This window comes from Camelina sativa, chromosome 14 (assembly GCF_000633955.1).
Source record: "Camelina sativa cultivar DH55 chromosome 14, Cs, whole genome shotgun sequence".
Classification (NCBI taxonomy): Eukaryota; Viridiplantae; Streptophyta; class Magnoliopsida; order Brassicales; family Brassicaceae; genus Camelina; species Camelina sativa.
The window spans coordinates 18,620,849-18,632,982 of record NC_025698.1 but is presented as its reverse complement, the minus strand read 5'-3'; the positions used below and the strand labels follow the sequence as shown (position 1 = coordinate 18,632,982).

At 37.4% G+C, this 12,134-nt stretch overlaps 5 protein-coding genes across 9 annotated transcripts; 3 read left to right on the top strand and 2 right to left on the bottom strand.

The window, feature by feature from the left end:
* LOC104741942 lies at window positions 32-2,600 on the bottom strand. Its single transcript, XM_019235301.1, has 11 exons — window positions 2,478-2,600; window positions 2,279-2,372; window positions 2,104-2,189; window positions 1,562-1,696; window positions 1,335-1,393; window positions 1,196-1,250; window positions 1,066-1,113; window positions 850-954; window positions 623-670; window positions 392-511; window positions 32-312 (listed from the first exon to the last, which is right to left on the bottom strand). Exons 2-11 carry the CDS (start codon window positions 2,325-2,327, stop codon window positions 253-255), a joined length of 765 nt encoding a protein of 254 aa, XP_019090846.1. The 5' UTR covers window positions 2,328-2,372; window positions 2,478-2,600; the 3' UTR covers window positions 32-252.
* On the top strand, window positions 2,731-4,349 carry LOC104741943. The gene is made up of 5 exons (XM_010462884.2): window positions 2,731-2,916; window positions 3,256-3,326; window positions 3,435-3,540; window positions 3,692-3,824; window positions 3,953-4,349. Exons 1-5 carry the CDS (start codon window positions 2,840-2,842, stop codon window positions 4,091-4,093), a joined length of 528 nt encoding a protein of 175 aa, XP_010461186.1. The 5' UTR covers window positions 2,731-2,839; the 3' UTR covers window positions 4,094-4,349.
* On the top strand, window positions 4,816-6,671 carry LOC104741941 (RING-H2 finger protein ATL58-like). 3 transcript variants are annotated; one of them, XM_010462882.2, is made up of 4 exons: window positions 4,816-4,917; window positions 5,013-5,301; window positions 5,429-5,511; window positions 6,038-6,671. In XM_010462882.2, exons 2-4 carry the CDS (start codon window positions 5,080-5,082, stop codon window positions 6,498-6,500), a joined length of 768 nt encoding a protein of 255 aa, XP_010461184.1. In that variant the 5' UTR covers window positions 4,816-4,917; window positions 5,013-5,079; the 3' UTR covers window positions 6,501-6,671. The 3 variants fall into 3 exon arrangements, with proteins under 3 accessions (XP_010461184.1, XP_010461182.1, XP_010461183.1); XM_010462881.2 differs by having other exon boundaries at window positions 4,818-4,917; window positions 5,017-5,301; XM_010462880.2 differs by having other exon boundaries at window positions 4,817-5,301.
* LOC104741940 (phytolongin Phyl1.2-like) lies at window positions 6,831-8,100 on the top strand. The gene has a single exon (XM_010462879.1). It carries the CDS (start codon window positions 7,095-7,097, stop codon window positions 7,857-7,859), a length of 765 nt encoding a protein of 254 aa, XP_010461181.1. The 5' UTR covers window positions 6,831-7,094; the 3' UTR covers window positions 7,860-8,100.
* Window positions 8,243-11,029, bottom strand: LOC104741939 (RNA-binding protein 24-like). Of its 3 annotated transcripts, none has more exons than XM_010462876.2 (6): window positions 10,708-11,029; window positions 10,472-10,604; window positions 10,002-10,134; window positions 9,878-9,914; window positions 9,515-9,779; window positions 8,243-9,442 (listed from the first exon to the last, which is right to left on the bottom strand). In XM_010462876.2, the coding sequence occupies exons 1-6, from the start codon at window positions 10,867-10,869 to the stop codon at window positions 9,417-9,419; spliced, it is 756 nt and encodes a 251-aa protein (XP_010461178.1). In that variant the 5' UTR covers window positions 10,870-11,029; the 3' UTR covers window positions 8,243-9,416. The 3 variants fall into 3 exon arrangements, with proteins under 3 accessions (XP_010461178.1, XP_010461180.1, XP_010461179.1); XM_010462878.2 differs by having other exon boundaries at window positions 8,243-9,430; XM_010462877.2 differs by having other exon boundaries at window positions 10,002-10,131.

Sequence of the window (12,134 nt, the reverse complement as noted above, 5' to 3'; positions counted from 1 at the left end):
TATTATGTCTTAAAAGGCTTAAGATCTCATGCATATGGAGAGCCTGAAACTGAAAGACATTATAATACTGCAACAAGACAGCATGCTAGTTGGATCTCTCTACAAACTAAACAATTAACCCATCTTGTAGAAGCACATATTCGAAAGAACTAGCACATAAAGCTACTTTTGGTTCTTGATTTGTTCACATATTCAGATACTAGTTCGACAGATGCTTGAATGGTGATAGTGCATGTATATAATAACTCTGGCCTAATCTAGACCAACACTGTATTCTTCTCCACAACCACATTTAGCAATGTAAGAAATTCCCTGCACCAAGAGGAGGTGGTCATGATCATATAGTCAGTAATCAAATCAAGCCTATATAAATCAATGTCACCCTAATCACCTTCAGTTTCTCAGCCTGACTTTGCAGCGAACTCAGATAATCTGCCTCTCCAGCCTCATCTGACAAGAGAGCTGTGTATTCCTCTTCTAGAACCTTCATATCCACCGACATTAACTCTGGCTGCATCGTTCACCAATTACAAAAATAGTATAGTACCAGGTGCAGGAAAAAATCCTTACATGACTGAACATATGCAACATCACAATGCTAGCAAAGATTTCGGGAAGTAACCTTAAACTCATTAATCTTGTGCTTCACATGCTCAATTGATAGCTTGATCTGAAATGAAATTATATCATTCAAAAAAGTGCTCAAAGAGACACAGAGTGTACTCAAAATACTGGAAGGGGAAAAGTAACTAAGTTTATAAATAGGAAACAACACATCACAAATAGAAAGCGCCAGAACCAAACCCACCAATAGTAAAACAAAAAAGTCGATCTAAAGTAAATAATAACCTTCGAATTTTCCTTAGTAAGGTTGGATCTCATCTGCTTTGCCTGATCAAGCTTTGCTCTAGCAGATTCTGATAGTTCCATCAGGTTATTCCTTGTTTCGTTTTTCTAAAGTATCAAGGATCGACAAGAAAGTGATAAGAAATCCTAGCATCGGTTACTATGAAAGTACTGAAAGTGTCTTTTACTAAGCATTACAGGATTCATAAAAGAACGAACCTGCCCTTGTAGACCAGTTTTATTACTCATATGGGAGATAAACCATCCCTGGACAAAATGCGAAAACAGAAAGATTACTGTGTTTGTAAACAGTGAATGATATCACATGAAGAAGATGCAAACAGCAAACCTTTTGCTCCTCTAGTTTGGTTCTAGCTTCTTCTGCTGTCTTCACATAGTTAGAACTGCAATTAGAAACAATGAAACTGACAGTCTTCAGGTCATTCCATAACCACAAACCAGTTCTAGCCAGATGTTCTATAAATTACCGTTTCGATACAAGTTTGGAAGATATACTGTCTCGTTCTTGTAGAATAAGAACCAAACTCTACAAAACCGGATAACAGTTCACTCAGTATAAGCAGTACCCAAAATGAACCAAACATTGTAGCAGATAACTGTGTAACAAACTAAAGCATAACTAGACGTATATATATATGATTCCATCTTTCTGCTTCTACAAGGCATATTCATCGCTTCCATAAGAGTTAAATACCTGTGCAAGATTTGTTGAATCAGATTCCATAGACGAAATCTTTCTCTGCTTTTCAAGTATGTGAGAGCATATTTCTCCTTTGGCCCTCGTCTTCTGATCCGTCTCTTCTTTTAGTCTCTTCGTCTCAGACAATGCTTCAAAAGGTGACACAAAAATTAGGAAAAATCACATAACAATTCATCCAAAAAAAGTGCATACAAAACTGTTTACAAAGTGCAGATCAAGAATTGAACCAACATGAACAAAGGATTGCTGCTCTGATACTCAAAAGTTGATCACAAAACAGCCAAATCAACATTCACATAACAAAATCCCAAATCTAAGCAAACACACATCAACAGTGAAGCACACGCTCGCAATCTATGGATTTCAAAACCGAATTAGCACAAATCTAAACGAAGATCATCATGACCTAATATAGCATCTGCCGTACGATAACTATTGTTCGTTCCATATCAACGGAAAAATCTGAAATCCGAAAACGTTGCGAGCGAGCGAGAGAGAGAGAGAGAGAGAGAGAGAGAGAAAGAGAGAAGCTAAGCATGAGCGAGATCTTTCTCCAAGGTACTGATTGTGGTAACCTGCGTCTGTTCCTCGACGGAGACCTTCGCCGCATGATCCTCCACATCTAACCTCAATCGAATCCATGGAAACGAATCGTCAGATGAAATTTCAGCTAAAATCGGAAAAATCAGAAGCGGAGATGAAGTTTGTTACCAGTCATTTGAGACCGGAGAGTCTTCATATACTGTAGATACTCCTCCATCTCTTCTTCTTCTTCTTCTTCACTTCTCCGATTTCAAATTCTAACCTAATCAATCAAACACGATTCAAATGAGAGTTTCAGAAAATGTTGAATCAGATCTTCATACGAATCTGACGATCAGAGAAAAAAAACTTTATGCGAGCTCTTCACCTTCAGAGAAAATTCGAAAATGGCGAAAAAAAAAATTGAAACTAGCGGGGGAACGAAAATAGGGAAGCATCTACAAAGAATGATGGAATTAACAATCGGGTCGACCCGGTTTAGTGATTCGGACTTTAAAACACGACGAAAGCCCATTATGGTTGTTTTGACCCGTTTACCCGAACTCGATTCGGGTTCCGTGGAGCGGTAGAGAGATAGATAAGAGAAACCCCCATTTCGAGACTTCTTCTGTTCTTACTTTTTCAGGTTTCAAGTGTTGTTTGTTGATTCAATAACTTAGTAGAAGTGTTCTTCGTTTCTAAATTTGTTAACTTGCTGAGAAAATTTATAGAATTTGTTGAGGATTCGTGATGGCGAATTCGAAATTTAGTTTGAAAGTTTGGTTCGACAAGAAGATCAGTGAACCACTTGTCCAGATCTTGCGAAGGTTCTTTACTACTCTGTGACTCTCTTCATATTTTGTTGTGATGAACCCTTCTCTCTGTGTTATAGAGTTTTTAACGTGCTAGTCGATGTTGTTTAGTTTGATACCATTTCCTATTTCTTGTGGAATCAAGTAGATGACTTGTGCTTACTTCTTGACTGTTTTGTTTTGATTAGAAAAAAATGTGGCCAGTGGTTGGTTTCTTTATTTGCACCACTAGAGACCAAATCGAACAGTTATGTGTAACCATGTGGCTTGTAAAGACTCGAAGTTTTTGCCATATTTATGTATTGTGCAGTATAGCAAGTGAACCAAATTTTTTTAAATTTGTGTACCCTTTAGAGGTGCTGAGCCAAAGCAGCTGGCCTTCTCTGCAGCATTGGGGATTACCATGGGAGTATTTCCAATCTGTGGTGCGTTCTCGTGCCATTTTCGTTTGTCGAATAGTTGTTCATCGAACATTTTGGTGTTTGTGATCTCTAAATGTATTTCACTCAATAGGGATACTTGTGTTTTGATAGGTGTGACGGTGTTGTTATGTGGCCTGGCTATTGCATCGCTTGGATCTCTTTGTCATGCTCCAACTGTGATGTTGGCTAATTTCATTGCTACTCCAATAGAACTAAGGTAGCCTTTTTCTCTATTTAAGCTTCCTTCAAAGTTTCGGCTTTTGAAACAATATAGAGAGACAACACAAAGCAGTGTTTTATTGATTTTCTACTATCAAATTGAGTACTTATGTGTAGTTTTGTTTTACGTTATGTGTGTCACATTGAAGTCTTGTGGTGCCTTTCTTACGGCTTGGTGAACAAATTATCGGTGGACCTCATTTTCCTTTAACATCTGATGCTCTAAAGAAGGTGTTGACAGGCCAAGCTTCTCGAGATGTTTTCTTAAGCATTGGAAATGCGGTAAGGTTCTTCTGTGTTGGCTTAGTGTCGTAGATTTTCTTTAAAGTGGGATTTTCACTCACCATGTTGTCATTTCTACGGCAAGTTGGTTCCGGGTTGTCATATATAACCTGAACTTATTTTTGCAGCTACTAGGGTGGCTCATAGCGGCTCCATTTGTAATCGTTGCACTATACATCGTGTTTCTGCCGTGTTTCAAAGTCCTTGTCCGCAAATTCAGCTCTGATGGTCCAACCACGAAGACACCAACAAAAGAAAGAATCGCTTAAATCAAACAGTTCTTGGTTTCTACAAAGCAGAACGTTGGAGATTCTGTGGCCTTGTGTTCTGCTATGCCGATGTTGAGGTTCGGAGTTTGAGTTATCTGTAACAATAAGCCTCTCTGTATTATTACAATGTTTGAACTATAACTGAAATAGTATAGGCCTTAAGGGGGAGAATGTAAGTGTGGGAAATATAGTAAGATAAGTCATGTTCATGTATGAATATATATTGAGAACTGATAAGGCAGATGAATCTTTTATATATAAGCAAGTACTGTATATTGAGAAGGCAGATGAATCTTTTATAGATAAGCAAATATACATTTGAGAGAGTATACTGTATAGGTAACATGCCATAGTCTTTGTTCTTGTTTATGGATAAGTATTAAGGACTATAATTTGCCAAATAAAAATTATGAATCTAAGGAACGACACCAAGAGAAAGAAAAAACAAAAGCATTCTCGTACGTGTCTCCATATGGTTTACAAAGCAGTACAATCAAAGAACCTGAAGTTGACAACTTAGCGATGGCTTCGGCTAAATCCCAAAATCAAAGGATTTGTCGATTATGATCGGTGTAAAGTGTGTAACGTTTTCCGTCCTCTTGTTTGCTTGTTCGGCCAGAATCTACGGGAAAAGTTATCTAACATCTCATAATCATAAATTTTTCATTATTAATGAACGCCCCAATCTTTTTTTATATATCTAATTTTCCCCATTAGAAAAATAATCATAAATGAAGAAGGAAACAGACAGTTGCCCTATACTGAAAGCTAAAAATGCTTCACCTGAAACCTCTGCCACATCTCTCTTTCTCTCTCACACATACGTATATACACATTATTACCATTTTTGTCTTTTTATTTATTTATTTATATAATATAACTCCCGATCTGACGATTTCTCTCGTTTCTTCATTCAAAGGAAGTGCCTTTTTGGGATTTAAGTCTTTGTTTGTGTATTTTGGTGAACTGGGTCTGTGTGTGTGGTGATGTCTTACAGCAACTCAAACCCGGAAAACTACAGTTCATCATCAGCCGGTACGAACTCGCCGGAGCTTAAACTTTATCAAGCATTCATCTTTTCTGTACCAATCTGCTTCACATTTATTATTCTCTTCTTGTTCTACTTGATCTACCTTCGTCGTGGTAGCTCCGATTTGTCTTCTCTCGGAATGCGAACTACTTTCATCCCTGGTAACTCTCTCTCCACGGTACGTTACTCTTGACTAATCTCTTCTTTTGTTCATCTCTCTTATTGAGTTTCACCTTGTGAAGACGAAGATCTGTTCTTTTATGATTTAGTTTTGTAATGATTGGTGTGTTTTGTAACGTGAGCAGGCTGAATTAGGATTGAGTAAAGAGCTGAGAGAGATGCTTCCCATTGTCGTCTTTAAAGAGAGCTTCACCGTAATGGATTCACAGTGAGTTCTCCAGATTCTATTCCCTTTTGTAATTTTAGTCCTTTTTTCATAAATTCATGAACCATGAGTGAGATTTTCTAAGGCTTTAGGAAAACAAAGAATAAGGCTTAGTTGTAGAAAGTTCAAAAAATGAGTTAAACCTTTGTTGTTCATTGGTGGAAGTGAACAAAGATGAGAGGTTCTAGTTTTTATCTCTGGTGGGATGAAATTTTTGGTCTGCCTTGGTTTTGAAAGGTACTTAGGTCCAATTTGACAGTCACATTGTTACTTGAATGGAGGCTGAAATGTTACAGTAGTTGCTTACATGATCAGGTAATTGTGGTGGGTATAGTTTCTGGACTATGTGTATTATTATGTAATTTGAAAGAGATATCTCAAGATCTAAAGATAGTTTGAAAGATTTAGTTGTCCTGGTAGAGGCAAAACTTGGGAGTTTATATAATTGTGCTTAATATAACCCTGAAACCTGAGAGCCAAATTGTAAACTAGAATTAAGAAAAAGCTGATTAGGCCTTTTGATTTACAGATGTTCTGTTTGCCTTGGGGAGTATCAAGCAGATGACAAGCTTCAACAGATCCCTGTATGTAAACACACTTTTCACATGGATTGCATTGATCTTTGGCTCACATCGCATACCACTTGCCCCCTTTGCCGTCTGGCTCTTCTCCCCAGCCAACCCCGTCAAACTGAAGAAGATTCTGGTCCGAGTCTCGTCAGCCCTGATGAAGAGGTGTTGAGTCAACCAGAATCTCAGCCACTAAACCACAGAGAAGTGTTGAGTCAACCGGAATCTCAGCCAGTAAGGCACAGAGAAGTGTCGAGTCAACCGGAATCCGAGCCAGTAAACCACCTAAACGATGGCCAAGAGCAACAGTCTGATCCGACTCAGTGTGATCGAGATGCGGAGGAGGGCTTGAAGGAAATGCAAGAGGATGAACAGAACAGCATCGGGACATCGAATGCTTGTTGTAGTTGTAGACCTGGTTAAGATTAACCACTTTTGTAAAGTTTGCTGTGTACTTGCATTTGTAACTTGTAACATTAGTACATTTACTAGGAGTGAAAATGAGAGATTGATCTGATCCATAGAAGAAACAAGAAGGCAAAATGTGTAGTAAACGTTTGTGCTCGAACCTGAAATTTTGGAAAATTACCAAAATTACTCAGAGAAACTTGTCCCATTAACCTTTGCGTTTGCTCGCGCGCAAAAACTGAGTTCCAAAAGGGTTTGATGATCTTAACTACCTGTATTAGCGATTTCATAGTCTGTTTCAAAGTCAAGAAAACAGAGGATAAGGTAATACTAGGAAAGAGAAAAGATAAAGCAGAGTCAAAGGGTTGGGTGAGAGCTTGAATTGTTGTCCTCTCTCTCTGCTTTAATGCTTTCTCTTTCCCAAACATTCCATCTTCTCTTTGGTCCTTTTCAAGATTCCTTTCGTTGTTGCTTAGCAAAGATAAGGATCTTAAAGACTTAAACTTGGGGTTTCTTTTCAACAATCCCAGAACCCTAGACTCAAACCAGAGAATTGACTTCATCTCTCTGTTCTCTTTCTCATCGTCTGCCCTAATCGAAAGTCCCGACATGGGTTCAATCAAAAACACAGTTCACTACTGTTGTGTCTCAAAAGACAACCAGATTCTATACGCTTACAACAATGCCGGAGGCCATCGCAGCAACGACAGTCTCGCTGCGTTATGCTTAGAAAAGACTCCGCCTTTTCACAAGTGGTACTTCGAAACGATGAGTAAGAGGACTTTTGGGTTCTTGATGGAAGATGGGTTCGTTTATTTCGCCATTGTTGATGATGTTTTCAGGAGATCTAGCGTTCTTGATTTTCTTGAGAATCTAAAGGTTGAGTTAAAGAAAGCTAATAAGAAGAATTCGAGAGGTAGCTTCTCTGGGAGTATGAGTTTCAGCAATGCTCAAGATCAGCTTGTCCGAAGACTCATAGCTTCGTTGGAGACTGATCTCACTTGTCTTCCGGTATCATCACCTTCCATTGATGGTGCTGAACAAAGCGACGCAGCAGCTAATTCAACGAAAGCTCCGCTTTTGGGAAGATCCAACAAGCAAGAGAAGAAGAAAGGGAGAGATCATGTGAACTCACAGAGAGGCATTGAGATAGAGGAGCACCGAAAATCAAATGATAGAGGAAACGTTACAGAACGTTCTGATTCTTCATCTGCAGCAACTACATATGTTCCAAGAAGGGGACGATCTGAGAGCATTGAGAGGAAGTGGCGGCGTCAAGTGCAAATTGTTCTTGCCATTGATGCAGCTATTTGCTTAACGCTACTTGGTGTTTGGTTGGCTATTTGTCAGGGCATTGAGTGTACACGTTCTTGATCATTAACACGCTTCTTCTCTTCCCCAAAATCGTCGTTAAGATTCAAGCTCTAGTTTCAGTATGTGACTTTATGTTCTATTTATTCTTTCACATGCCTTTTTCTCTTCTATAGTTGCAGTATTGTTAATTGTATATTAGGTATAGGTCTCAAGTTCCTACCTTGGTTTGTGTATGATATGATGCTTATGTTGTTCATATGATAGTACATAAATATTAGTTTGTTACCGAGTGATTGAGCCATCTTCTTGTGTATAAAGTTTGAGTATTGCTTCTGCAATTTGGATGACAACTATACAGTTCTATTTCGGTCAGATCATATGGAACAGTAAGGCCTCTTCAAGCCAAGTTAATGAATGTAGGGATACATATTGTAAAGGAGGCATTGTCACAACTGAGAGAGGGTTTATATCAGATAGAAGTAAAATATTGCAATCACAATTTCATTTTCCAAACCACCGTGGATGGAAAATGAAAGGTTTTGTTTTCTTACATAGAATCAGAAACACAAGCTTACAAGATAACAAACACACATAAAAGAGTCTAGAGAGGGTTTTTTTTCTTTTGTTCTTGAATAAACAGAGGAAAGAGTAAAAGAGAGATAAGGAGGTGATAAATACCTCTCACCTGAAATCCTAACCATGGTTGATCAACTGGTTTGGTTGACGTTAAAGAGAAGAACCTAAAGGGAACCAAAATATCTCCCAAGAGGCAAAACATGTAAATGCAAGGACTCCTCACAATCCATATGTGGGGTTGGTTGAATGATGAGCAAACTATATCTTGAATCTTAAAAATGATCTTAATCTAAGTGTGGCTATAACTCCAGTGCTTAGCCACCGAGAATATACATGGGTTAGCAAACACCACTACTTCCTTTATCCGTAAAGGAAGTTTGTGAGGCTGTTTCCTTTAGCCTTTCTTGATGTCAGAGAATTTATGTTCTAGCTATCTACGATAAGACTTTGTAACTACATGGTCCTAGATCTAATAATCCTAAGACTGCACATTAAAATGGATTTAGCGTAAAAGTAGTGGGAACACCTTTGCACACACTACTTCAAACACTTCCAGGTGGTGACATTGTGCCTTTTCCTGGTAAATCCTTATTTCCTTTCATGTTGATCAGCCAATCCTAAGCTTTTTATGTTTTTCTACAAAATTGCTTTGCCTTTCTGAGGCACTGTGCAAGACACGGTAACTCTTTACTTCTAAACCTCGAACAGGCTATCTTAAACGAAACCTTCGTTCAGAAGCACGTAATGCAATGAAGAAAATGAAAAGATGAGTAATGCGTATGACAACGGTCCAAGTTAAAACCCCTATGTGAGACTTAACTAGAACTTGCAAAGTCGCCCAAACTCCAAATTATGGGCTCTTTGTCTAATGGGTTAGAAGCATAAAGGGGAAAAGGGCAACCATGGTTAGGCCACAGGTCTTGTGGGACTTCGAGGCATGTGGATGAAAAGTAGTAAACAAAGCTTGCCTTAAGGATTTAAAATGAACTGGCCTCTACATAGCATCAATGGAATCAGAGTTGAAATCATGAGCCTTCATGGTCAAGCCTGTGGAACTGCAAAGCACACTGCTGAAGAACATCAGTACCTCTGGTTTTTCCAGGTTTCAATGAACAACAAAAACAAATAATTACACAAACCTGATGGTATGACTGGTGAAGGTGCAAGAGACACTGGTGTACCATTTTGGTGTGGATAGTTTCCACCCGTAGAGGAGGCAAGAGCAGAATAGTGAAACATGTGGTTGGGGTAGTGAAGAGGGGCATAACCAGTGACTGGTCCATTTCCTTCAGCAAATTGGAGATATGGGTAAAACCCTGCTGCTGCTGCAGCTACACCAGTCATTGGTCCGCTGCTATGCATTGGATGCTGAGCAGTTGCCCCTCCATAGACATTGTAGTAGCTCTGTTACAAAAACAAGTATTCAATAAGCTATAAAAGATAAAAAGTAGAATAGGGAAAGACTAGATAACTAGATTGAGATAAGCACAATATATACATACCGTGGGGTAATTGTAGTCCATTGTGTATGAAGAGAACCTAACAAAGTTTAATGAGACCAAACAGAGGATTTAGCAGTCTATTAAATGAGTTTGGGAAAGAAGTAAGAGATATAACGTGTAGTACCCAAAAGGATTAGTGTAAGGAAGTGTGTAGTGAGAGAATGGAAGTGGCGAAGGCATAGCAGTAGCCGCCGCTCCAAAGTGTGTCTTGAAAGGGCTAGTCACCTTCAGACCGCCTCTTCCTCCTGCATGTCCTACTAAAACACAACACCATGAGAATGTCATCTCAAACATATGCTTTTAGCAAAAACAAAACACAACATATTTTAACCAGATAAGTCTTCAGAGTATAAAACAGACCTATAGGTTTTAACTTATTAGTCTGCAGCACATCATAAAGACTACTAGAGTACTGAGCAAGATGAAACTACCCCTTAAACAATAAAGTAAGACAATTGATAAAGTATCTAACTTGCTACAAATATGTGATACATGTCACGACATTCAATTCCAGCCTTTTCTCTTAGATAATGGTAAGATCCGTGGAATTACATAAAGGGTTATCAAAATTAGGTAAAGAAACCTAAAAAGTACCATGAACAGGAGAAGAAGGTTTGGATCTCTGAACACCAAAAGCAGCAAGATTACAATTAGCTCTTCTCCCATCGATAACAGGAGCTGGATCTACACAAGCTTTCTGAGCTGCTTCCGGATCACAAAAAGTCACCTTTAAAAGTATTAAAAAAAAAAAAAAGAGAACCCGTGAGCTTGATGAAGCTATAACAACAAATCTCAAAGTTCCAAGAAAAAAAAAAGGAAGAAACACTTACAAAGCCGTAGCCTTTAGATCTCCCACTAGATTTATCAGTGATAACAACAGCTTCAACAATGTCCCCAAACTGTTCAAAGTAGTTCCTGAGAGAGATTTTGTGTGTTTCCCAAGCTAGTCCTCCAACGAACACCTTGGTAAATGTCGTGTCTTCCATTGTCATGTTGCTACAAACTCAACGAACGAACCCGCGAAATAAAGTTACCGACTTTGGGAACAGAAGAAGAAGCAGAGAACGGTAGTTGAGAGAAGAGAGAAGAGAGAGAGGAGGAGAAGGAGGGAAGAGGATTCAAGGAAAAGTCAGGAAAAAGAGAGAGTTTGGGGGACATACTCAATTCAATTATTTAAGCTTAACTTTTCCCAAATATCAATAACATTGTTTTATTTATTGTACGGTCACTGTGCTTTTACACTTTTTTTTTCTTGTTGGTCGGATCCACTCTGTATGTATTTTACAGTTGGACAAAATATACTTATTTGAGCTGTTATATAATTTTGGTATTTTTTTATAGGTGGAAAACTAAAAGAATTATCAAGTACAGATGTAGTATTCTTTTTTAGTTGCAGTTAAAATAATTGTCAGAGGTAAACAGAAACATAAACATTATTCCTCTAATTTTTTTTGTTTCAATTTTTTTGTTTTAACTTTTTATTAAAAATGATCTTAAATCAATTTTCACAATATCACATATTACAATTGCACACAAGTTGTGTAGTTTTGGTATATAAGAAAGTAAAATCATTTATGCATATATTTCTAAGAGCATGATTTAAGATGTGTTATTTAATCATTTTTAAATATTCATTTGTTTAGATTTTAAAATTTATGCGGTATAACTTGGATGATTTTAATAATTTTACTTGTGAAACTCTGAAAATTTTCAATGACTTCATATACAAAATTTTCAAAACTCTTTTAGTTTGAATAACAACGGACTTTAATGAAGTATTTGAAATCCTAATTTATTAACACCAAATTTTAAATCTATTAAGCATGAATTACAAATATCATATCCGATAATGTCATATTGTAAAGCATGATATAGAATCATTAATTGAATAATGGACTGTAGTTGAATTTTAATTCTATTAAAATCCATGACTAAAGATAATTGGATCATATATTTAAGATCATGAAATATTTCAGAGTTTCATTGATTAATTTTGTGGAGAATTTTAATATATATCTACCCATTCTATATATGAACATAGAAGTTAAATGCATATGATGGATTGAAAAAGATCTATTCATGTTTCATAAATTCCCATATTCTATTTTCAATTGTATACAACTCTTTGCTGTTATTTACATACTTTTCATCCAAACTTGATAAAGAGTTAGAGCACTTTTATTAGATCTTACAACAACAATAACAAAAAGTGTTTAGTAGAACTTTAAATTATCTTCATCCAATACGCTAAAACAGG